This window comes from Sorex fumeus, unplaced genomic scaffold (genome assembly GCF_029834395.1).
Source record: "Sorex fumeus unplaced genomic scaffold, SorFum_2.1 ptg000047l, whole genome shotgun sequence".
Taxonomy (NCBI): Eukaryota; Metazoa; Chordata; class Mammalia; order Eulipotyphla; family Soricidae; genus Sorex; species Sorex fumeus.
The window spans coordinates 48,519,680-48,545,469 of record NW_026606104.1 but is presented as its reverse complement, the minus strand read 5'-3'; the positions used below and the strand labels follow the sequence as shown (position 1 = coordinate 48,545,469).

The 25,790-nt window shown below is 57.9% G+C and overlaps 1 protein-coding gene across 3 annotated transcripts in view; it reads right to left on the bottom strand.

Annotated features, from left to right (window-relative positions):
• ZNF362 (zinc finger protein 362) overlaps nucleotides 1-20,788 on the bottom strand; it is a 36,644-nt gene extending 15,856 nt beyond the window's left edge. The window contains exons 1-5 of one of the 3 annotated variants that reach the window (XM_056123157.1): nucleotides 20,498-20,788; nucleotides 9,379-9,452; nucleotides 7,736-7,861; nucleotides 2,986-3,049; nucleotides 2,603-2,849 (exon numbers count right to left, since the gene is read on the bottom strand). In XM_056123157.1, coding sequence (XP_055979132.1) covers nucleotides 2,603-2,849; nucleotides 2,986-3,049; nucleotides 7,736-7,773 — 349 coding nt within the window. In that variant the 5' untranslated portion in view covers nucleotides 7,774-7,861; nucleotides 9,379-9,452; nucleotides 20,498-20,788. Of the gene's footprint in view, nucleotides 1-2,602; nucleotides 2,850-2,985; nucleotides 3,053-7,735; nucleotides 7,864-9,378; nucleotides 9,453-20,497 lie in introns of all 3 variants that reach the window. The other 2 variants (XM_056123158.1, XM_056123159.1) reach the window with 2 other exon arrangements.
• Between the last annotated feature and the right edge of the window lie 5,002 nt (nucleotides 20,789-25,790).

Here is a 25,790-nt window from a genome sequence, read left to right as displayed (position 1 = left end):
AAAAATGGTATCTCTCTCATGTGGCTGAATTCTGGTTTTTTCCTAAAAAGAGAAGCTGAAACTCTGCCCTGAGATCGACAATGTGCAGAGCCACACAGCTTGCCGTGTATACATTCATCAGCCTAGTGGAAGGCTGGCTGGCAAGACCCATTACACTTTTAAATGCACCCAGCTTTCCATCGGGTCAATCCGCTTCTAGAAACTGCCCTTAAAGACATGTTGCACCAATGATGTGTGTACATGACCTTCCATACAAAGCTCCAGGCCAGAGAAAATGACACGACTGGCTGTCCTCAGAGGATTATGGGAAGAGATGTGCCACAATCAAATGTGATGCAGTGGTATCAGGAGAATGGCAAAACACAGTGCTGGCCAAAAAGCAGTATGAATCCATCTCTTCATGCCATTTACCCACTTAGGCACCTGTGGGCAGTATGTGTGTGGACGCTGGCAGGATCTGAGAAGCGACATCCCAAACAAACCTGTGGTTCCCTTTACTGAGGAAGAGAAACTGTTTGTTGGCAAAAGGAGATTTTTTCATACCTTGTCTATCTGCTTCTATAGTATTTGAATTTTTAATCTGTGATTAAGATAAAATAAATAAATATGTATACAGGGTCGGGAGAGAGTACAGTGGGTAAGGTGCTTGTCTTGCACGCAGCCAACTGGGGCTCAATCCCTGACAATACATATGGTCCCCTGAGCACTGCCGGGAGTGATCCCTGAGTGCAGAGCCAGGAGTAAGTCCTGAGCACCACCTGGGTATGGCTTTTATACAAAACTAAATGAATAAAATATAGAAAAAAAATACAGAAATGTAAAGAACGGTAGGACTAGGATAGTTTTTCTTCCTTTTGGCTTGTGTGCCGTTGCTAAATGACTATAATGACTATGTACCACCTTTGTAATAAAAAAAAATGCTCTAAATAAGTTTATGACCAAATAGCAAGTATGAAAAGCAAGTTTAAGTCATAGATACAGTACTACCACAAGCTCAGCAAAATACACAAACATATTAAAAAGCAAACAAAAAATATAGAAAGGGAAGGAAATGGGCCAAAAGGCTCACTCAGCTGCTGGGTTAGGAGCTAGGGATTACACGCAATTTTTCTCAGTTTCTCTTTCTTTCCAAATTTCCCATAATATGCTTATATTGCTTTTTAAAATATTACTTTTATAATGAAAAAATAAATTTAATAAAATCATAATGAGGGAATGTGCAGTGTGGCTAGGGCCTGGGGGAGGCTCTCTGGGCCCTGTAATTCCTGGCTCTCTGGTAGGGGGAGAGGCAGAGACACCAGGCTGGAGGCTGGGCTGGTGAACAAAGGCCCAGCCAGGTACAGAAGCTTCCAGAGAAAGCCTGTCTGCCAGACTCCACAGAGGGCACAGAGCCCCAGCCCAGGACGTTACACTTCGTTTCAACCTACCCAGGACTGAGCTCATGTCCCACCCTGCACCTCCTCTGACTCCAACTCTCTGCCAACACGTGGAGATCTCCCCCGTGCCACCCCTTACCCCACGCCCTGCCCACCCAGCCTCCTGACTCTCTCCACTCTTCTGTCTTGCCAGTGCCAGCGTGCCCTCCCCAACCTACTGCTCCATGGGGCTCGCCCCCAGGTGCCACTCTCCACCTGGCAGCAAGACCCAAATCGGAGCATTTCCCATCCCACCTGAAGAACCTCCCAGGGCTTCCCAGTGCTCTGTGCCTGGTCGGAAATGTGGTCCACAGGATCCTTCCCCATCCATCAGCCTCCTCAGGCCTCAGAAGCCAGGGCACACAAGCTCCCAGGCCCCTGCCTCCTCTGTCTCAGCCTGACCGGAAGCTCCGCCTGGCTGGGAACCACTGCAGAACCCACTGGTCCCGCCGGCCGGGATGGCCACAGACCCTCCGATCCTGCCTGCGAGTGGACGCCGGGGGTGGGTGGGGTGGGGGGGTGGGGGGGCCACACACAGGTGTCCCGCAGGAGCCAGCGACCGAGGGACTCTCATCCTCTCACCCTGAGCCGCTCCCCGCACACGCGGCGCTGCTCCCGCTTTCTGCACGCTCCGGTCCCTCCCAACCAGCAGGGGCAGACCCCCGCAGGACTCCCCCAACCACCGCACCCACCCGGCCAGACCCAGACAAGGAAGACGTCAGACGCCCACTCCCGTCGCGATCACGGGATCCTCCCTGTACAGGGGGGGGCCCTTGGCTCTCGCAGGTCCTGCCCCAGTCCCGCCCTCCTGACCCCGCCCCGGGCCCGCCCGCCGGTGCCCCCCAGTCCTCCTGACTCGCCCCAATCCAACCTCCTGGTCCCGCCCCTAGACAGCTCCTGACCCCGCCCACCGCCCCGCCCCCGACCCCGCCTTAGTGCCGCCCTCCTGACCACGCCCTCTGACCGCTCCTGACTCCGCCCCCTGTTCCGTCCTTATGGCTCCGCCCCGCCCTCCTGACCACGCCCCCGGACCGCTCCTAACTCCGCCTCCTGTTCCGTCCTTATGGCTCCGCCCCGCCCTCCTGACCACGCCCCCGGACCGCTCCTAACTCCGCCCTAGCCCGCTCTTCTTGCCACGCCCCCGGACCGCTCCTGACCCCGCCCCGGGCCCGCCCCTCCCCGCCTACCTGTGACCGTGCTGGTGGCTGGTCGTGCGTGTAGCGCCACATCGGGCTGCGGCACGGCCTGCGGGTGCAGCCCTGGCACCTGCTGCAGTTTGGGCAGCGACATGACGGCCTGGCTGCTTTCGGCCGGCGCCGGCGGCACCAGCAGCGGCTGCTGAGAGGAGGCCGACGTGGGCGGCAGGTGAGGCGGCCGGATCTTCTCCGCCATCAGCTGCTCCTTGATCTTGTTAATCAGAACCAGGTTGTCCAGCTGCCAGAGAGACACAAGGATGGAGAGGGCCGGGGCGGGGCACCAGGCTCCTTCACGGACCCCCAGCCCACTCACCCACAACCCCGAGTCCAAGCCAGGGGCGTGGGGGAAACAAGCAATGCTCGGAGAGTCTTACCTGGCTAGGCATGGTGGGAGGAGGGGGCCAGAAGTAGGGGTTGTTAAATCGAGGCTCGGCCATCCTGCGGGGAGAGAGCGACTGTCACAGGGAAGGGAGTTCTCCCTACCGGCTAATGGGTGAGTGCCAGATAGCCACTCCACTCTGGTCTGGGAAATTGACCCTGGTCCCTGCCCTGAGGAGGGGTCCCTCACCCCAGCAATGCTGGCCTCCTCCCAGGCCCAGGAACCATCACCTCTCCAGATGGAAAAGTCTGGTATTCGCCGTCTCCCTCAGGGGGCTCCAGAGGGGCAACAGTCACCTACAGACTCCAGGGCTCCCGGCCACCCCGGGCCAGCCCCATCCCCTTGACTTCTACAATCCTCACCCCTAGTAGGACCTGAGGCTGCAACCCACCCCATACACTCATGGGTTCCACACACAAGTTTCAAAGCCCAACTCCAGACCAAAGACAGACCAAGGGGTCCTGGGGCGACTCTGACAATGACACAGAGCCTAAGCCCATCTCTGATCACACCTCCTCCTGTGCCTGCAGCCCCATCAAACCCGGGGCAGCCTGGTCACCAGGTTCAGCCTTTCCCAAGGGCTCCTGGCAGGATGACTCTCAGAGACCCAAGGCCCCTGCCTCTGGAAGTTATCCCCAGAATAAGTGAGTGCAAGTGTTACCGACAAGGACATGTGTTAGAGAGGGGGGTAGGGTCTGGACAGGGTGGGCCAGGCAGAGCCTGGAGCAGCTGGGGGCTCAAGTTGTCCTGTGCATCAGTTTCTCCAGAGCCCTCACTTCTGGCACATTCGATGGCAGGCCTGAGTGAGTAGAAGGGCTTTTCAATCAGGACCGGGTGAAGGCTGGGCATTCAGAGCAATTTCGTTTGGTCTTCCTGCTAGTTCCAGGCTTCCTGAGACACTGGAGTAAGTCAAGAAGTGACATATACCCTGCTCTGCCATACTGCGATATGGAACCTCGTTCCCTCCCAAGTCTCTGTCGTCTCTCTCTCAGGGAAATTACCAAACAGCCACTTGGCCGGTACTGTTGCTGAATCAAAATCGCACGTGCTGGCGGGCAAGGCTAAAATTAGGTACCTTCAGCCTCTTGCTCTGACCCTCCAGATCTGAGAAGCCCCCACTTAACTTACAGGCAGAGGGTCTCAGGGCAGACCCTCAAATCAATATAACCTCATCTCCACTTCTTAGGACAATTTATATGTGAATCATCTCTACGGATAAACAGGCATGCACAGGAGGGTCGTCTCACCCTATTTATGTGGAGAGCTTGGGGAAGACCCGAGCCGGGTGCTGGGATAGAGGCTGTAATGAGATAGGCGCCATTGGGAGTCTGTTTAGCAAACCTCAGTCCTTGGCTGAACAAATATCCATGTGCAAATGGACTGGTTCCTTCACACAGAGTCCCCACCTCTCATGCCCACGCTAGGGGCGGACTGGGTGTCAGAGTATCCCAAGCTGTGGCCACGCAGCCCTCTCCTAACCAGCCTGCTTCTGTCCACAGACACTCCTACCCTCAAACCCCATACCAGCAGCACTTCCTGCTGGGACTTCTCTCTTTTTGGAAAAACCCTAATACAAAATTAGCAGTGAGTCTTGCCCTCCGCCAGGCACAAGGCTACTAAAAGTCTGAGGTTCAGAGAGGTGGAGTGCTTTAGTCAGGGTCACACAGAACGCAAGGGGAGATGCCCACTTGAATCTGTCTGACTTGAGGGTCCAGCTCCTCAGTCCCTTGTACAGAATGAGGCTATGAGTGCCCTGCCCTGACTTAAGATGGCCTGGCCACTTATGGGCACCTGCTCACCCAGTAGCCTTGGGATCTGCCCCCAGCCTGCTGATGTCTACTAGGGACGGGGGGTGGAGTGGGAGGGGAGCTAGTTCTAAGGCCAGAGGAGAGGTCTCCAGACTTGGGGCCGAGCAGGGAAGCTGAGGCGCTCCTCGGAGCAGCCTGGGATCTGGCTACACCTGTCTCGTTCATCTCGGTATTCCTGCACCAGCCCCAAAGGTGATTGACAGCATGGACTCCATGACAGAAGGGACGTGTGATGGAATGATCATTGGAATCGTTTAAAAGACACCCCCACGCAGCACTGACCCTCCTGCCCCCACTGCTGTGCTCACCAGAAGGAAGGTAAGGACGGGGTCACGTGGGTGAGACAGGAAGGAAAACTGTGCTGCAATGGGGGGAGGGAGCATGAGGGGGTGGGGCTTGGCTCTCTGAGCCTCAGTTTCCCTGCCTCTCCCAGCTCCGGCCAATCCTCAGACGCTCTGGGGCGAGCTGTCCTCTGCTCCAGCTCAGTGCTGAGTTCAGGCTTCTCCAAGCCCCCCACCCCCACCCCACCCCCGGCTAGGGCGCTAGGGCGCAGTGGTGTCCCTGGGGTTCTCAGTGCTGGGACAGTGCCCTCACTCTGGTTCTGCCCTGGTTCCCTTGATACCGTCCCAGGGGCCTCTGCTAACCACTCTGCTCTAGCCCATCTTTGCTTTATTTCCCCAGGGCTGGGGATGGAACCCAGGGCTCCCACATCCAGGCGAGTGCCCTCCCGCCCTGCCATCTCCTGGCCCTTCTCTCTGGCTCGTCTAAGTCATGTCACGCTTTGGTGGGTGAGGGGGCTGATGTATGCCCTCTGTGTTTCCGAGGCAGGGAAGTCTGGGATGCGTGTGTCTGTGTGTGTGTGTGTGTGGAGGGGAGACATCTGCTGTGTCCTACTGTGTGTCAGACACACTGCCGGGGTGCACTGGGAGTGTCTCACATGAGCCCCAAGAAACCTGTGCAAACCGGACACCCCCAAGACACAGGGGACAAGGTGAGAGGAGGTGTGCGGAAAGGAGGTTCGCAGGGGTTCACAGGGCCTTCCCAGGAGTGGGAGGGTGAGCAGCCCCCTGGGAGCAGGCTGGAGAGTGAGGAAGTGGCGGCAGGCAGGGTGCGTGGTGTGGGTATCAGGATGCTGTTGAAGGAGCACTGACCCTGAGGGAGGAAGGGGAGAGGGAGGAGCCTGAGGACAGAGGGGGTGGCGAGGCAGGGGCGTGGGAGGGTGGAGAGGGCAAGCTAGTCAGTCCTCAGGCCCAGACCAGAGCCCGGGGACACCGGCTGACGGCAGCCAGGCAGGTAGGCAGGACGGGGATGAATGCACGCCCTTAAAGGCAGCAGCCTGAGGCCTGTCAGCACCCCTCAGCCATTCTGGATCTAGCCTCTGCGCCACATTAAAGGCCAGTGCTGGACCCTCGGCTAAGGAGGCCATGGAGCCGGAGAGCCAGTGGCCGTGGGAAAGAGCACCTGCCTCTGAGCTCTATTTGGTGCCCCCAGAAGCCCCCAGTGGCCAAGTGACAGGCCCTGTCCAGTCTCTCCTCGTGCCCCAAGGTTTGTGGCCCCACCAGATGCCTCATCTTCCCATGGAGGCCCCCCGGGGTGGTCAATACCAGGAGCTTCCTCCCTGCCCTGCCCTGGTCCCTGGGGGGTCCACTTGAGCAAGGTCAATATCAGCCATCTGCAAGGCCCCAGAGTCCACCCAGCTGCACCCCGGCCCCCGTCTCGGCCCTCCAGCAGCCATGTGTGACCTGCTCAGAGTCCATAGGCTGAGACCAGGCCTGTCTTCCCAAGACAGGCACCTCCCCTGGGCAGCCCACCTGTGACAGAGCACCCCAGAAGTCCCCAATTCACGGCACGTCCCCTCTGTCCTCCCGGCTTAGGTCTGCCACCAGCCAGCATCTGGGGATCGCCACTGTGCCCCGTGCATCACGGCCCCCACCCCCCCTGCTGGACCCAGGACAGCGGGTCACAGCTTGGCTCCAGCTCTCCTGCTGGATGGTCATGGGCAGGTGAGACCCTCCTGTACCTGAGGTAAGGGACAAGCAGCCCAGAGCCTTGGGCATGAGAGAGATGGAAAGAAAGCACACTGTGGGGGGTCTCCCAGGAGGCCTGGGTGACCCCCAGGAGGTGTGGGTGAGGATCCTGGGGAGGCATGGGGGGGGTCCCTGGGGAGGTGTGGGTGAGGGGTCCCTGGGGAGGCATGGGTGAGGTTCCTGGGGAGGTGTAGGTAAGGGGTCTTGGGGAGACTTGGGAGAGGGGCCCCTAGGGAGGTGTAGCTGAGGGTCCCTGGGGAGGCATGGATGCTTCGAGAATGGGGGGAAGCCAGTCCAGCAGCCTGAGCTGAGGCCCAGAGGGGAGAAGCTAGGAAGGGAAGGGTGGGTGCTGGGGAGGAGGTGTCAGGCAACTGCCCGGAGCAGGAGGGTAGGAGATGGGGATAGGGTTGGACTGGTATGCTCCTGCGCCCTGGAAGCCGAGGGGGAGGGGACAGAATCTGTGGTGGAGACAGACCCCTCTGGCCAGGAGGGCAGATGGGGCCTGAGGCTCTGGCAGCTGCTCCGGCCGCAGGATCCCTTCCCAGAGCCCAGGGACCGGGGAGCAGCAGGGGCGTCCAACAGCTGGCTCCTAGGAAAGGGCCCGGAGCCTCTAGGCACAGACGCAGACAAGCACGACCACGGGGACATGCAGACAGCACCAGACTTGACACATGAGACAGACACAGACATGTGGCCCCAAACCGGGCACTTAGGGACCCAGCCATCCCCGTGAGCGGGAACCCACAGGCACCAGATGGACACCAGGATGGGAGGGCAAGCAGTGGGGCCCCGGGGCAGACCCAGAGGGAGGCAGCAGAGGGCACTCGGGGAGGCTAGGGTGGACACGAGGCCTCCGTCCCCCAAAGAACAGACCCCTCAATGACAGCGTCACCCTGGAGCCCAGGCTTACCTAGAGTGTCCTTTCCCACTTGGTGAACTTCTACTCATCCTTCAAGACCCAGCTCAAGTGTTCCCTCTTCTACGGAGCTTTCCCTGAACCCCCAGTCAGTCACTTCCTCTGTGTTCCCAACAGCACCTTGTATATGGGAATAACAATAACAATAACAATAATAATAATACAATTGCAGCCACTATCAATTTCAACCCCCACTACGTGCCAGATTCATCACCGGCACCATATCACTGAGTCTTCCCCCATGGGATGTGCATTTTACAGGAGAGCTTAGCCCACAGAGGTTGGTCCACTTGCCCAAAGTCACACAGCTAACCAGGGATAGTGTCTGGACGCTCCCCCGAGCTGGTCCAGTCCCACCATGGTGCAGTGATCGGCTTCCCCGGGGGGTGTCCCCGGCAGACGGTGAGCTCTTCCCAGGCAGAGTTAGCGTTCCTCACCCGTACCATCCCAGCAGCTCTCCAAGGTGGGCTCTGAAAGCCACTGTCTTTCCTTGAGTACTGAGGAAGGGCCAGGAGCAGCGTCAGGGCATTTTACAAGCACTCTCTTGCTGTTACAGTAGACCCACTGGACAGACGCAGAAGCAGAGGTCCAGAGAGATTAAGTCACTTGCTAAGGTCAAGAGCAGAGTCTGGAGTTGAGGGCAGGTCTGTCCACCCCCCTGAGTGGCCTCAAAGGCAGCCCGAGAGCTCCTCTGAGAGGCAGAGGGCAGTGGCCACAGAGGAAGGGGCAGACCAGGGGCCGGCTGTCTGGGGAGTTCCGGGCCTGGAGAGACGCACAGAGAGGCGAGCATAGGCAGCCTTGTCCACGGCAGGGCGGGGAGCAGGGGGCGGCGTGGAAGGGGGGGGACGCACACCCCTCTTCGCAGCCTGTCCCAGAGACAGTTCTTAAAAATGAGATTTGCCCAGACCCCAAGGCCACGGAGGAACTGGCTCCCAACAAAGCAAAAGGGAAAGAGAGCGAGACCCAGAACTGTCCGAACGCTATGATTACAAGGAGGCAAAAATAAAAACCTGCGTCAGAAAAGCAGGCAGCCGGAGCCACGCCCAGAGGCGGCCCGGGGGGAGCCTGGAGCTGGGTCTGGCTTTCTGTCTTTGTTTCCCTGATTTCCAGATTCTCCAGAATGTCCTTCAGTTGCTTTTATAAAGAAAACAATAAATTTATTCTTTAGAACAAGAACGAAAGGAAGTGGTTAGGAGCAGGGGAGGGGGCAGATGGAGGGCCGGGTGCAAAGGGCAGGGGGCAGGGGCAGCTGATGGGGGAGGGGCACGGAGCTGGTCCTGGATGCCAGCTCCCCACACTCAGGGCATGGAGGACCAGGGTGCCCAGGAGCAGGCCTCAGCCAGCACAGGGACTTAGGGTTCTGCAGGGTGGGAAACAGGGTCAGCACTACTGGTCCAGGCCTCCCTCAGCCGCGGCCAGAGTGCCCCCAGCTCCCACACCCTCGTTAGGTTCTCTCACTGCAGTCGCTGTGGACCCATCAGATCCCAACACTCCCCCCCCTCGGCACCTTCCACAGCACCCCACTTCCCTCTGGACAAAGCTTATGGTCCTGGGGTCTCACATGTCTGGCCCATGCTGACCTCTCTGGCGTCTCTGCTTGTTCCCACTTTACACTCTGCTAGGCCAGATTCCCTCACCTTCAGTTAGACTGAGGCTGCACTGGCCAATCCCATCCCACAAACCCCGTTTATGGGCCGCTTCCTCCTGATAGCTCCCTTTAAAAAAAAAAGGTTTTATTGGGCGGTGGAGGGGGAGGAAGAGAAAGAGAGAGAGACAGAGACAGAGAGAGAGCCAGAGACAGAGACTTAAGAAAGGGCTTCTCCAGAGTGGAGGGAGCCCCAGACACATTAGGAGACGTGGGGCTAGAGCTCAGAGCAATAGTACAGGGCTAGGGCACCTGCCTTACATGCAGCTGACCCGAGTTCATCCCCAGCACCCCATATGGTTCCCCGAGCCTGCCAGGAGTGATCCCTGAGTGCAGGGCCAAGAGTATACCCTGAGTACTGTCAGGTGTGGCTCCAAACCAAAAATAAATAAATAGGAAGATGCACCATGGACTCAGGCACCACGTACATGGGCTTGGCAATACACACGTGTGTCCTGAAACCTTCCTGAACTGTCCACCTCTACCCGGAAGCTGAACGGGGTGCTCCCCATCGCTGCTCTCTCCAGGCCCTGCATTTCAGTGATCAGAGCATACACGTCACTACCTTCTGTCGGCTTGTGTGCCAGTGCTGGCGGATGAGTGCTCTGCTGGGATTGAATGAGACCTGACTAGTTTACCTTAGGACCAGCACATAATATTTTGAGAGGAGAAGGGGTTTTGAGACACACCTGGGAAGGCTCAGGGGTTATACCTGGTTCTGTGCTCAGGAGTGACCCCTGGCGGAGCTCAGGGGAGCATGTTGGTCCCAGGGATTGATCTGGTGTCGGCTGCCCGCAAGGCAAGAGCTTTACCTTCGGTACTATCTCTTAACACTCTCAGAGTTTTGAGTAAGTGAATACCCGCAGTGGAAGGAATGAACGTGTCAAGGCTTAAACAGATGTCTACTTTCCCTCTTCTGAATTATTTCTACATAGCACCCCCCTAGTCCTACCTTCCTAGTCAATCTACGAAGAGAGGGTGTATGTTCTATAAAAACTAGCAGGCCAGAAAGATATGAGCAGCTAGAAACACACATAAAATATTGTTTCCCTGGCACTGACAATTAAATAAGCTTCACCAGTTAAGAAGATGCTGGAAGATGCTGGTACCCAGTGCTGGCAAGGTGGGGCAAGACCAGCACCCCCACGAAGACAGAGGTACGAACTTGAACTATCGTTTCTGAAAACAATCGGGCAAAGGTGTGTCACAAGTTCTAAAAATTTATGATTTTTGTGCCCTTTTGGTCTCTTTTTTTGTCTTCCATCCCTAGAAAAATAACCAAAAAAAAAAAAAAAAGGATGGGGGTGGGGACTCTGATGCACAGAATTTTGTGTGCAAAGCTGTTTGCTACAGTCCTTTGACAACAGTAGAACCTGGAACAGCCAAAGCTTAAAGCACTGAGCGGGGGGATGGCTCTGTAAATGATGCTGGCGGGGGCTACAGTTTGTAGGCTTGAAGAGTTCACAGGAGACTCGGCTCAGGTTAAGCAGTCCATGAATGACCTGAAGCCCGAGAGACTCTGGGGTCCACCGCTGCCTGCTTCACAGTCACACCAGGAAGGGGACGGCGACCACCTTGTGGCCACTCAGAACATACCCGACGTGCAGCTTTCAGGGGGAGGTCTTAGAAAGCCTCGTGCAGTCAGAGCAGTGACATCTGGGCGGGCACTGGGCCAAGAGTGGAAAGAAGCACCAGTGGCTAATAGTAGTGATCTCAGGCTTGAGTGAGGGCGGAAAGGGGGTCAGGCTAGGTTTAATTCCCCAAGTCTCCAACTTTTCTTCAGGGTAGTTCCATGTTTTTTTTTAAAAAGAAGCGGGGGCTGGAGCAATAGAATAGCAGGTAGGGCATTTGCCTTGCACATGGCCAACCCCGGTTCGATTCCCAGCAACCCATATGGTCCCCCAAGCACCACCAGGAGTAATTCCTGAGTGCATGAGTAGCCCCTGTGCATTGCCAGGTGTGACCAAAAAAAAAAAAAGCCAAAAAGAAAGAGGAAGGAAGGAAGGAAGGAAGGAAGGAAAAGAAAGGATGAAAGAAAGGAAGAAAGGAAGAAAGGAAGAAAGAAAGAAAAGAAAAGAAAGAAAGAAAGAAAGAAAGAAAGAAAGAAAGAATGAATTGGCGTGGTGGGGGGCACTGCTAGGGATCAAACCCAGAGCCTAGCACAAGCAAAGCATATCCTTTACGACTGAGCCAACCCTCAGTGCTAAGGAATAAAGATACTCCTTATGTATTATAGATACATATAAAAAATATTCCCTCCTGATGGGAACACACAGCAGGAATCCTGTGGGAGTTCCCATCCACTCCCCCTGTCCTGGGGAACTGTCTCCCCTGAGCTCCTGCAGCTTCTTGGGCCCCCAGTGATCTGTGCCCTGCGCTGCCTGCTGGCCTGTCCAGCCAGACCTGCTTCGGTGGAAATCTGGCTCCTGGGCAAGATCTCACACACCCTGTGAGCCCCACAGCTCCTGGTCCCAGAGAAGTCACTTTCTGGTCCTCTCGCCATCAAGGGCCAGACCACCCCAGGAGCCATGCCCAAGGTGCTATCTCTGACTCCCACTCCAGCTGTGGCAGCGCGGGCCACACGTAGGTACTCTTGAGCCCACTCCTACCAGTTCAGAACTTCCCAGAGAACCAATGCAGAGGGCTCAGAATACACAGGCAGGGGGAGAGAGGGAGGGAGGGAGGGAGGGAGAGAGAGAGAAAGAGAGAGAGAGAGAGAGAGAGAGAGAGAGCGAGCGGCTGGCAGCAGAGGCAGAGTGCCAGCTCACCTGTGCTAGGACGGGGACACTGCCAGCTCTTAGGAGAGACAGTCCCTGTCCCAGGGAGCAGCCCCAGGCCTGCTGGGGGGTACTGCTGGGCTGGTTGGGGGGGTGTTTCGGGGAAGCTGAGCTCCTCCCCCTGAGGGAAGCAGTGAAGTACCCAGCATCCTGCCCGCCTACATGGCAGAGAGCAAGGGGCTGAGCTGGCAGTAGAGGGTGGAGAGATGAAAGGCCATGTCCAGAGGGCGGACAGGGAGTGGCCTGGTGACAGCGTGCCAGCCTGGCATGCATGAGGGCCTGGGTCTGATTCCTGGCAACACCCCCATCCCATCCCCGCCCCACCCCTCCGACACACAAACAGGGCCTGGGTGATCCCTGAATAGAGGCAACGACGTTCCCAAAGGACAGGCCATGAGGTCATCACGGGGCCAGGGAGAGGCGGGGAGCCACAGGCAGGAGTCAGTCTAGGAAGGGGCTTGGGTCTCCCCTTTCCCTGCCTCCCTGGGACCCCCGTGTGCTCCAAGTTTGCTTCCCACGACCCTGCTGTCCTCCATGTGGCCCACTCCCTGCCGCCAGGGCCTTAAGCCCCAGCCACTGCACATCCCCCCCCACCCCCAAGACCCAGGCCAGGCTTGGAAACTGGCTCCTGGGAACTTCCTGTGAGCAGCCAGGCTCCCGAGGGCCCTGGATCCAATTAGGCTGGGTTTCCGCAGCCCTGCGGGGCTGGCGCACACTGCCTGCACAGTGGAGGGGGCCATGGGAAAGGCTGGGGTGCCTCCCGTCCCCCCACCCCACACCCTGACCTCCCCCGCCCCCCCCCCGCTCCCACACACAGAGCAGTGGCCCTTCTGGGGGCCGAGGAAACACAAGCCCTCCTCCAATGCCAATGCCCGGGGCGCCGGCTCCCATGCCCTCGCCAGCGTGAAATGGGTATAATGGCAGCATGGAGCCCATCTCCCGGCTGGACACTGTTTTCTATACTTCACAAGCATTGCTCACTCGGCCTCCTGACGACCCGGTCAGGAAGATGCTGGGGACACTTCAAACTGGAACACGGATTCAGGGCAAGCCGAGAGCGTGCGCAGAGCTGACCTACTGCACAGCACGCAGCCGGGCCGAGAGGCTTCCCCACCCACCGCGTCCCCCAGAGGCCCCTCATCACCGTCCCATAAGCCCTGCCCCCCCCCAGGTCCTCGTCCTCTCTGCCTTCCGGGTGCGGGTACAGGCCGAGGGGCGGGCTACGGAGGGAGGGCAGCCGGGCCGCCTACCGGGGTGGGCTGTGGCAGCTCTGGCAAGCCCCTGGCCTCTGGGCCTTCATCTTTTCTCTGCAGAACCACGGAAACTTCAGTACCACGCGGTCTGGGCTCCTGGGCCATGGAGGGACAAGGAGGTAGCAGCTCAGGGTTTGGAGTCAAGTCTACAGGCCAAGCGCTGTACCCCCACGGGGGCCAGCTGCTGCTGAGGGTTTGGTTTTGAGGCTTCCTACAGCATCAAGGAATACCCCAAAGCCCCACCTGGAAATGCCACTGGCCAGAGACTGACTGGGGTGTCTTTTGGGACTCAGGGGGCTGCACAGGGGAACCGAGTCTGGGACTAGCTCAGAAGGGATGACTGTTCTACCCCAGAAACGCTCAAGGCAGTCCTTGGAGTCCTGGGCTAAGAACCACTGGGGCAGGCGGCGTGTGGGGTTCTGCCTGGGGCTGGGCGGCCAAGGGAGGGTCACACGGGGCAGAGTGAGAGCAAAGGGCCGCAGACAAGCGGCTCCCAGGCCAGGGCCCTGCCACCCTCACCCGCATCTGGGACTGCCTTCTCCGTGCTCCCAACGCTCCCCACGCAGTCCTCTGCCCAGGCCAATCTCTCTGCCAGATCGCCCTCACCTGGCCCATCCTGGCACACCTCCTCCGGCAGCCCCACTCCCCTCCACACGCTGCTGGGTCACACTGTCGTGCATGCCGAGCATGAAGCAGGAGGGTTCTCAGAGAAAGGCAGCAGCTCCCAGGGCGCGGGAATCTGGGTCAGGCCGTCAGGGCTGCATTTCAGGCAGGACTTCGGGTCCCCGGTACGACAGGGACTCGGCCAGTTTTTCTCAGCCCGGCCCCACTGGGGAGCCCCAATTGTATGCATGTTCCAGCATGTGTGTGTGTGTGTGTGTGTGTGTGCGCGCGCGCGTGCGCACATGCAAGCACACATACCCGCCTGTGTATGTGTGAGTTGGGGGAAGTGCACCCAGGTATGAAACCACACACCTGCATGCAGTATGAGTCGTGTGAGACCACACACCAGCAGATGGCCTGCTGAGCTTCTACAAACCCAGTCTGGGTCATTTCTGGTGGTGTCCTTATGGCAGCAGTCCACCGAGGGTGGGGTAGAGTGGAAGGTGCTCACGGTAGGGCTGTGTATGGGGATGTGTGAGTATGTGGGGATGAGGCAAGGGGCTGTTCAGCCCAATCGGATGTTCCCTCCTTAGAACCCCTCAACCCCTGCACTGCCCCTTCCAGGAACCTACTGCCTTTGCTCAATTCTCAGAGAAGGGCCCAGAGTGTAGGAGCACCCTGCCCGTCCCCTAAGGACACCCTGTGAGGAAGAGCCTGGGGTTGTCCCATCCTTCCCCCTCCAAGGCTGCCTGCCCATGCTTTGGTCCAAGAAGCCCCCAACCCATGTCAACCACACTCACTTCCTTGAGTCCAACCAGAGTGCCAGGGGCAACACCAGACCCTCATCTGGCCTCTCCTCACCACTCCACAGGCCTGTGCCTCCAGGAATGTTACCTGCATTGTGAGGTAACAAGACCCAAGGAGGGTCTGGAGGCAAATCCTGTGGTGGTCGGTGGCACCTGAGGGGCAGAAAGCCCTGGGGTAAGGCGTCTGGCAGGGTCCTGCATGCTGTTCAATCAGCTCCTCCTCTCCGGTCCCAGGGGGCAGAGATGAGGTAGGCAGCGCTTCTCAGCCTTCTGTCCACCATGGAGCCTCCCAATCTTGTGGTCCTCAGCCCTCTGCCCACCACGGTTCCTTCCAGTGGTTCCCCCGCTCTGCAGCTTAGCCCACTCATCTTAAGCTGTGGCCTCCCGTTTATGGCACTTCCATCACTGGTTCCCTGGAGTTTCGGGCCAGATGGCCCCCTCTCCCAGAAGCATGTTGCTTCAGATCCCAAGACTTGCAGATGCAAACGATATTGGATATGACTCTCCTGGGGTTGTGGTTACCTATCTGCGTCCCCCCAGCAGGCCAAACCCATGTCATATTCTGAGCACCCAAGACCCATCTCAAATCCTGGGCCCAGCACCCAGTTACACAGCGCAGAGGCACTTGGGGAGGATGTGCTTCACTCATCCTCTCATTCATTCCATGCCAAGGCTGCCTGTCCCCAGGGAGCTCGTGAGCCAGTGGGGAGAAAGAGGCCACTGGAGTCATGAAAGCACACACCCCACCAGGCTATTCACAGGAGAGGCGCAGCACCGGACACTTCCTAAGTGTCCACTTCCATCTCTCTAGCAATGACACCTGTCTGATGGGGGGCTGTGGGGGGCAGGGCACTCCCCTTCAGGCAGCAGAGATCCAAGGCCCTTTGACCCAGAATATGGGATGGGGGATCCAGCTCTGCTCAGGGGTCCAGCGAGGCTGCTCCCCCTTCATGACGTGGGAGGCTCATGAGAGGTCCCAGAGTTCCAGGCCTGGGTCCCCTAAAGCCCTAGAGTTCCATAACCATCACAAGTGCTTTTAATCGCTTTGTGCCTCGGTTTCCCCATCTGCACATGGGGTAATGGGCAATGAGAAGTAAACAGTCGAAGACTTAGAAAAGGCTCTGAAGCTTGACCTGGCACAGGAAGGCACCCTGTGCCTCTAAATCAGAGGGCAGCGCGAGTCCCCACGGAGACTCCAGTCCCAGGTGGGGGTCGTGCTAAGACTCCAGGTGTCAAAGGTCCTCGGGTGGGAAAGGGACCCTGACTCCTACCATTCCATTGTCTCGTGGTTTTCGCACAACAGCCCTGAAGCTCCCAGGAGACAAGAGGCCGGCTCAGCTCCTGCCACCCACCATCTCAGGCACTGCCCACACCTGGCTGACCCTCAGCAGCCCCTGGGCCGGGGCTACCTGCACACTCGCCGCCCATGTGGGATTTGCACAGGATCACCAGCACAGACAGTGAGATGTGCAAACAAATGACTGCGTGTAGATACCAGTAAGAGCCACGAACGTGGGGCTGGAGCAGCAGGGAAGGCGCTTGCCTTGTATACAGCCTCCCCGGGTTCAATCCTCAGCAACGCCAGGAGTGATTCCTGAGTATAGAGGCAAGAGTAACCGCTGAGCACTGCCGGGGGTGGCCCCAAGACAATACGAAACAGAAAAACAAACAAATTTTTAAAAACACACACAAAAAAAAACTGCGAACATAAATCAAAGGGGCTGCTGTGACTGAAACACCAGGAAGTTCGCTGAGGAGGGGACGCGGCATGAAGCCACGACACCAGTGGCCACCACACAGACGCCGAGGGCAAGTACACCATCCTGCTCTGCCCACGGACGCTGCGGTTTCCAGGAAGGTGGGTAGGTAGGACCAGGAGGCAGGGGCCGAGGCGGAGGGGTGGGCAGGCAAAGGGAATGCAGGCCCACAAACTTTGGGGTTTTGTTCTAAATGCGTAGAGAACATTCATTTCAGTAAGGGAGCAACAAGGCACAGCAGAGCCTTCTGAGTCCCCAGAGCTCCAGGCTCGTTCTGAAAACAGCAAGGAGTTCCGTAGCCGCCCTTGCTCCCCCAAGCCCGGACGTGGGGGGGGGGGGCACACATCACAGACACTCTGGTCAACGCTCCCAGCCAGCCAGCAAGGTCCCGGCTTACAGCTCCACAAATAAGGCTGAGAGACGGGAGGGAGGCTCCCCAAATCACACAAGCCACGAACCACACCGTGCAAACCTAAAACCCGACTCACGAACGGCACTCGGTCCCACGAGCCAGAGCCACCATTGGGACAGTCTGGCTTGATTCTTGTTTTATTTTTTTTTCTGTTTGCATTTCTGTGCTGCCAGGGTTGGAACCCAGGTGCAAGGCGAGTGTTCCACCACAGAGCTGCATCCCCGGTGGCGCCATTGGCATTTTGAAGCCACCTTTTCTCTTTTCTTGGCGAGCACTTCCTGAGGATCTAGGTTAGCGCCCAGGATCACTGCCATAGCTAGTGCTGCCCTCACCTACAGTCTCTCTCACTCCTTCTTCCCTATTGGCCTTGGAGCCTGGCGCGAAGGCACTTGCAGCTCGCGTGGCTGTCCAACCTGAGCCAGGGATTGGATGGATGGATAAATGGATAGAGGCGTGCATGCACAGAAGATGAAAGGAAGAAGAGATCTGATCTGTAACCGATCAACTAATGAACATACAATGAAAGAATAAGGATGGGCCCTAGCAAACCAATGAATGAATGAATCGAAAGCTGGCAGAGGAAAAAAGGAGAGAAAGGGAAGTGGAGAGGGAGGCACTCTGCAGGGAAGCAGGCCCCCCGTGGAAGGGCAGGGTCCAGACTGGCAGCAGACCCGGTCCACATTTCACCAACATCAGTTTCAGTCTTCTACTTGGGGCCTTCCGGCCTCCATTCCCCAAGGACAAACCCCTTCCATGTCTCTGACAAATACTAGCTGGGTGTCCCTGCCACTCCCAGGTGGAGCCCAGATTGGGTAGAGGGGTCCGCACGCGCACACCAGAGTTTCTCTCAAGCGAAGGGAGACAGGAGTGTCTAGGCCCAAGCTGGAATCCCAGTGGGCAGCGGCATCCAACCTCTCTGGGTTCAGAGGGCCTCATGGGGTCTTTCCAGCTTGGCCATTCATTCGGAGAGAATCTCTCTAATGACTTTCTAATCTCTCTAGTGACTTTCACACAGTCCCTGGGCCAGCAAGAGAATTGGAGAGACAAAACACCGGAAGACAGGGAAGCACCCAGTCCATCACCAGCAGGGCTCGCCTGCCCAGCACTGGGCACTGGACAGCCTAAGGATCACTATCCCCCAACCCAATCAACCTTTCCAAGCTTCCCTTTCCGACACTGAGAACAGAGCTCAGGGCGAGAACAGAAGGAGCTGGGAGGCAGCTTTTGCATGCCAGACACCCAGGTTTCATCCCCAGCACTGCTTGGTCCCTCAAACACTGTCCTAGGAAGGGCTCCCCCCACCAAATAAAATGTTAAAAAATGGGATGAAATATTAACGCCTAGACAACTTCACCCGAGTGAGTTTCTGGGGGAACCGGCCGGATGTACAAAGGCCCTGACTACAGTGTCCAGACAGAAGCTCGCTCTGAAGGGGGCCAGGTGGGGAGGGCCAGGGGGCGTGCTGTCCTCGTTCACTGCTGGGCTGTCCAAAGTGGCGCGTGCAAGAGTCAGGGTACCCCGCACAAGGGGGCCTGCCCGCTGCTGCCCGGCCTCTGCTCTCCTAGCTGCAGTGTGACTTTGGGCACTCACCTCCCCTCTGCACCATGGTTGCTCTGTCTGGAAAATGCCTAGACTGGTACCCTCTGGCCAAGGCAGCCAAGTGCTGAGCCCTGACCCCTAAAACCCCGCCTCCAAGCGCTGCCTCTGCCCTCCGGGGGCACACCCCATGCTGTGGCAGAACCAGATCTAGAGGGGCGGTTGCCTTCCGGGAGACTGGGAGTCAGGAGCAAGCTCGACACAGGGTGCTCAAAGGACAGACTCCGGGAGAGCAAAGGCCAGGCCCAAAGGACCCGCGCGCCTTCGACGGCACTGGGCACCGGGGCCAGCTCTTGGAGGCCTGGCTCGAACACTCCTCACTGCCACTGCCCGCAAAGGCAGAGGCTTGACTGTCCACCAGACATCTGGGGAACTTCACCCGCGTGCAAACGGCTCCACCGCAGGAGCCTTGGCTTCCTGGGCTGCCCAGGAGAGAGGCTCTGGCCACCTCCCCACCCACAAGCCAAACTCTCCTGCCCCTCCCTCTGTGTAGCCACTGGGGCTGTTGCAGAGCACTGTGCAAAGCCCAGGGAGGGGGAGGCCAGGGGCAGCCACCATCAGATGCCACCACCTGGGCCAAGAGGGCCCCCAAGAGAGAGAAGGGACCCCGTGGGACTACCAACACCGCACCGGAGCCTGAACCCCAAGCCGGGGACTCTCCACAGCCAGGGCAGCTCCCAGAACAGGATTCCCGCCCACAACAGGAGCCCCCAGGCCACCCAAGAAGGAGACAGGCCCACCCCTCACAGGTCACAGTCAGGAGGGTCTACACTGCGGATGGCAAGTCAGGAGCTGGGGATTATTTCCTCCAGGCGGAGGTTGAAGCTGGGGACACTGGGTCCACGCAGCCCTCCTGGCCAGCCCGCTCTCCCTGTTTCTTTACAATGCCATTTTATAGCGCCTCTTCCATTAGACCTTCCTGGTCTCCCCAAACCCTCCTACCGGGCCCTCCACACCCGCTTCCCAGCTCGGAGGAAACCAGCCGTTAACTTTTCCCCCAAAACCTTCCAAGGGGGACTGGGCTGCTGCGGGGGCAGAAATGGGACCCAGGATCTTTTCGCGGCATTTCACCGCCTTCCAAAAAAAAAGGGGGGGAGGGGGAAGAGAGAGAGGGCTTTAAAAGGAAAAAAGAAAGAAAAAAAGAAAAGAAAGCAAACTTTCGGAGTTAACTTTAAATTCCCAGCCGCCCCCCCCCCTTCCATCGCCCAGCGGCTTCCTTTTTTTTTTTTTTAAAGTGCAATTGCATTGTGTCTCACCTCCCGAAAGGCTTGCGGCTCTCGCCAAAGAAAAGGAAAAAAAGCCAACCCTTCGGGTGCCCCCTCTGCTTCCAGCCGCCTCTCCCACATTCTCAGACAGTTTTATTAAAATTTTCAGACAAAAGAAAAACAAAAATGGCAGCCTGGCTTATTTTTAAAACAGGACAGGGACGCCATATTCTGCAGATCTGCAAAAAAAGGGAGAAATCCGGCACTGGCCGCTCCACCCGGCCGGCTGCAAAGTGCGCGAACCGCGCCGTTCGCCATCCGTTTATTTGCATTAAGCCCCATGAATCATTGTTTACCGGAGAATTGCAGCAGGTTTGAATAGCCCGGCTTAAGAAAACACACACACTCACACACACACACACAGACGCACACGCACACACACACACTCGCACACACGCACGCACACACACACCGGGCGCCCAGACCCAGGCACGCCGCCGAGCCGCTTCCCCGGCGGGCAGGCGGGCGGGCGGGCGCGGCGGCCGCTCGGCCCGGGCCCGGCGCGCGGGCGGCCCCGGCCCCTCGGCGCGCCCCGGCCGGGCTGTCAGCGCCCGCGCCGGCCCGGCCCCCGCCCGCAACTCGCGGCAACTTTCCCGCCGCCGCCGGGCCCACTCTCCCCGCGCGCCCCGGGCCCGCACGGACCTGGCTGGCTGGAGGTGGCGGCGACTCCGGGACGCGGCCGCAGCCCCGCGCCCGGCGGCCCGAGCAGGGCCGGGCTGGGGCTCCGGCTCCGGCGGGCAGCCGAGCGGCGCGCAAACCTTCCGGGTCGCCCGCTGTTCACTTCTGGGTTCCGCCAGCGCCGAGGCGGCGGCGGCGGGAGGTGGGTCTGCAGCGCCGCGCGGCCCCCCGTGCGCCCGGCTCCGGGGGGGGCCGCGTCGGGCCCCCGCCTCTCCGGCTGCGCAGCCCCGTCCGGCCCCGGGGGCTCCGGCGAGTGGGCAGCGGCGGGCGCGGGCGGCGGCGGCGGCGGCGGCGGCGGCGGCGCGCGCGGGGAGGGGGCCGCGCGGGGGGCGGGGGCGGGCCGCGCGCTGGGGGCCCCGCTCGGGCCCCGGGGCCTCGTCTCGCCGCCGCCGCCGCTGCCGCCGCCGCCGCCGCCGCCGCCGCCGCCTGCAAAGTTGCGCGGCGCCCCCCGCCCGCGCCGCGCCGCGCCGCGCCGGAGGCAGAGCCACAAAGGAACTCGGCGGCCCTAGGCCAGCCCCTTCCCCGGCGCGGGGGCTCCCGGGGCCCCGGAGGCCGAGGCCATTGTCCCGCCCAGGCCGGGCCGGGCCGGGCCGCCCGGCCGCCCCCTCCGCGGGGACCGCGCGCTGCCCACCGGGGCCTGGCGGCCGGCTGTCCCGGCGCCGCCGCTGCCCCCGCGGGCCGGGAGGGGCCCCTACACCTGACCGCCGGCCCTCGGTCACAGTCCCGGCCGACGAGGGTGGGGGGTGGTGTTCTCTTTTTTTCTTTTCCTTTTATTTAATTTTTTTTGTTGTTTAAGACCAGGGCAGGGGGGCGGAGCAGAAGTTTGGACAGGCCAGGCCACCCCCTCTCGCGCTAGGCCCTGGCCCGAGGCCCGCGCCCCCAAAGGGTGCGGCCGCCAGACGCTGTCAGCGCGGTGGGTCCGAGGTGGCACCCGCGGTCCTCCGGCTCCACACCTCGGAGCCCTCCGTGGGTGACTCCTCCTCCCGCCTCGCCCTCCCCAGCCAATCAGTCACGAACGGCCTCCGGATTCGGCCTCCGGGCTGTGTCCGCTTCCAAACTTCACTGCGACCCACCCCGGGTGGGCCACCAGTCCTCCTGGCTCGGAATTCCTGTGTCACTCCTGCCCCGCAACCTGTAGGCGGTGGCAGTCCACGCTGGCCCTGCCCGCAGGAAGCCCCCCCCCATCTCCTGCCAGAGTGTGGGGTCCCCCAGGGAAGCAGTACCCACTGCAGCCAACAGGGACAGGGGACCCTCTAATCATGCGGGCAACAGGGACCGGGGACCCGCTGCCCTGCTCGCCGCTGCGACCACTGGAGCAGCCAGCTGGACAAAGGCCCTGCCCTCATGGAGCTTCTTCTGGTCTAGCGCAGAGGGTCAGCGCTGCCAACACTTTGGGGTGGCTTGTTCCCAAGCGCCAAGCCCCCAGCAGGGTGCCGGTGGGAGCAGAGCGCAGTCTGGGCGTGGGGCTGTAAAGCACTAGGGGAGAAGGCGGAAGCCCTTCTTCTTTGCGGGCAGGGAGAGAACTGGAGGATGAGCTGGATGGGGAAGACTGGAAGACTTTCCAATTTCCAGGAAAATGGGGGTGACAAAAGCATCGTCCCAGTTGCTAAGAAGTACAATGGAATAAACTAGAGAGTTGAGGAAAATCTCTCCTTGCTGTAAAACCCAAAATAATGTATGCATCTGGGCAAGGAGGTGGGGCCTTCCTTCATAGTGCAGGCTCTGAAAGGGGGGGGGGCAGAAGTGGACTTTCTGGAGACCAAGGGGCCCATAGTCACAGATCATGTTGCTAGTAGGCATGCTTGATATTGTGTGTTGGAAAGGGCATTCTACTTTTTTTTTTTTTTTTTTTTTTGCTTTTTAGGTCACACCCGGCCATGCACAGGGCTTACTCCAGGCTCATGCACTCAGGAATTACTCCTAGCGGTGCTCAGGGGACCGTATAGGATGTTGGGAATTGAAACCGGGTAGGCCACGTGAAAGGCAAACGCTCTACCCACTGTGCCATCACTCCAGCCCCCAAGGGCATTCTATTATGGGCTTTCTGTGACTTAGAGCCCTCATGAGAAAAACACTGAGCCAACCCTGTCAGTGGGGTCTCAAAAAACCAACCCCTCAGAGCTTTCAAGGTGACCAGAAACAAGGGCCGTCTGGGAAACCAACAGCCCCCAAGGAGCCTAAAGAAGTACAGTAGGTAAATATAATATGGATTCCTGTAAACCCTAAGGCAGCCTTATGAAGCTGAAGACTCCAGTTAACGATCATGTATCTGAGGCCGCCATGGCAAAGCTCTGTCCTGCAAGCTTGGGGCTGCAGGTTCAATCCCAGCACTGCCTACCTGTGTGCTTTGCACAATCCTGGCAGTTCTGTCACTTGGGATTCTGCCCAGCCCCACAGCAAAATGTGGGATCTACTTACACCACAGGCAAGCACAGGGACAAGTTCAGGGACAACAAAAAGTCAAAGGGAATAAAATAATATATTTCATCATAAAAGTGTCCTTCAGTAATTGCAACAAGTAAATTTATTTTACTTACAGTACTAAAGTAAGAGAGAGAAACGAGGTGGGGGGCATAGGGGAGTTCTGTAATAACTTTTCAATTTTTCTGTAATTTACAACTTTTCTGGAAAATAGTCTACCAGTACCAAAAAAACTAAATTCTAAACAAAACAAAACAACAAACAAAAAACCAAACTATCATGGTTGATGTCATTGTTGTTCAAAGAACTCATGTTTGTTACCTCCTTGGAAGGGTCAACAAATGTCGTTGTATTATTATTTTTTTTTCTTTTTGGGTCACACCTGGCAATGCACAGGGCTTACTCCTGGCTCTAAACTCAGGAATTACTCCTGGTGGTGCTCAGGGGACCATATGGGATGCTGGGAATCGAACCCGGGTCGACTGCATGCAAGGCAAACGCCCTACCCGCTGTGCTATTGCTCCAGCCCCATCGTTGTATTATTACTGTTGTCACTGTCATTCCCGGCCATGCAAAGGCACTGTGAATGGGGAGGTGGAAGATTGAGTCCGGCTTTGGTTGCTGCCGAGCTGTGCCCTGGTCAGGGATTTCAGGGGAGGGTGACAGGCCTGACCCCTCTCTGCCTCACCCGCCTCCTGTCTAACCACCTAAAGGGCTGTGCTCCAACCACAGCACACTGCTGCCCGGGCCCAGCCTTCTCCTTATGAGATCTTGGCATGCAGTGCCCTGATCTACAGCATGTTCCCATGTCCTTTCATTCCTCCTTTCCTGGCCCCTGAAACTCTTTCCTCTGGTCTTGGCTTAGACATTCCCCGCAAGGTCTTCCATAACTTCTATGTTAATAGGGTCTAAGTGGAGTCAGTGTGGGCTGAGGTGCACCAAGCCAGATACATAGACTCAATTCCCGTCTTTGTCACTGGTACCCCCTCATCCATCTCTCTTAAAATCCAGCCACACTGTCTGTTGCCCTTTCTCTGAACACACTGTGTACCTCCGTGGCCCCCAGCCTCTGCTCATGCTCATCCTTCTGCCTGTGTGTCTTGGTCCTTCCTCCCCACTCTGATCTCCACAAACGCCTACCATGGCTCTGCTCAAACATCACCTCCCCTAGGAAGCCATTTCCAAGTCCCTAGCACAGGAAGAGGCTTTCTCCTCTGCATGCCCAGTGCATGGTCATTCTTCAGCCACACTGCTGACAATGTACATGTGTAAGGTCTGGACCACGTGTGGCATGTGCACAAAGAGCTAGCTGTCATCCTCTCCACTCCTCACCTCCTCCAAGCAGTCCTCCGCCCCTCCCTTTCCAGTAACTTTCACAATTAGGCCTCTGATTATAGCTGTTACTTTTGAGTGTATCCGTAGAAAAACTTTTTGAAGGGCCCTGGGCGATGTGTTCTATTGTTTTGTTTTTCACTCATTCACTTATTCAACAAAAAATTTATAAAGCACCCAATTTGTGTTACATGTCAGATTCCAGTCTTGGGAGAGGCAGTAAACAGGAGCGTTCACTAGTATAGACTAGATCATGTTGTCGCCAAAAGCCTTCATAAGAGACATTCCAGTGGCATGGTTCTCGCCAGGACCACATGCCCATTGTGAGTCCCCTGCTCTTGACATTCATAGTTCTGAACTGGGGGATGCCTTGATGTCTTGAAGCTGCAACCACTAAAACCTGTCCTCCTGGGTTTGGAGCGATAGTACAGCAGGTGTTCTATTTTTTGCCTTGAGAGCGGCAAGCTCGGGTTCAACCCCCAGCATCCCATATAGATATTCGAGCACTACCAGGAATAATCCCTGAGCATTGCTGGGCATGATCCCCAAACAAGACAAAACAAAAGAGAACAGACGAGAGCAGGACTCACACAGCCTGAGCCAGGCAGGGACACCACTGACCACTGTCTTTTGTCCATGATGAATCAGATGGTCCTGCCTGGCACAAAGGAGGCTGGGGAACACTGGGCCTCTCTGGAGGACTAGAGAAGTGGACAGCAGCAAGCTTTCCTACATCTGTCATTCAACACCATTTAACGAATAATTGCCCAAATCATTATTTAATTAGTCTTGTAAGACCTACAAAGGAGAGGTCGAGGTGTCAGGAGAATGGATAGGAGACAGTCAAGAACTTCCCAGAAGAGACCCATAAAGCTGAACCCTAGCGAGGGGTGAGGATGAGAGAAGAGAGAAGGGACTTACAGTGGAGAGAGGAGTGTGTAGTATGTCCAAGGCCAGGAGGCTCCTGCCACATGGAAGGGCCAGAAGGGACAATGGAGTGGAAGCAGAATGGGAGATGGGTGTATAAAATAGCACTTAGGGCCAGGTGTCCCAGGTGGGACCCAGCGAGGATTTAGGACTTTAGCGTGAGAGCAATAGGAAGTGATGGCAAAGCAGGTGCTAAATCAGATAATTAAAGTGATCAGGTTTCTTTTCAAAAGGTCCACACAGCTGCTGGCAAAATCATGGCTAGGAACGGGGCAAAATGGACAAGCAGGGAGACTTTCAAAGTCTTCCAGCTGGGAGATGGTGATGCTGAAGATGGAGCAACAGAGAGAGGCGGAAGGTGGTGACCAGCTGGGACACAGGAACTCTGGGATGTGGGGCCTTCGAGGCAAGGGTGAGAACAGCAGGCTGTGTGTGTCCCCGGCAGGGAGCAGGAGGCAAGGATTTCATCTGCCCCTCCTTGCCCGCCGCACCAGCTACCGCTTGCTCCTCGGCCCTCCAGCTGGAGTGGATTTCCTTTAGAATGTGAAATCAGCCTCAAAGACCTACTAGGAACTTT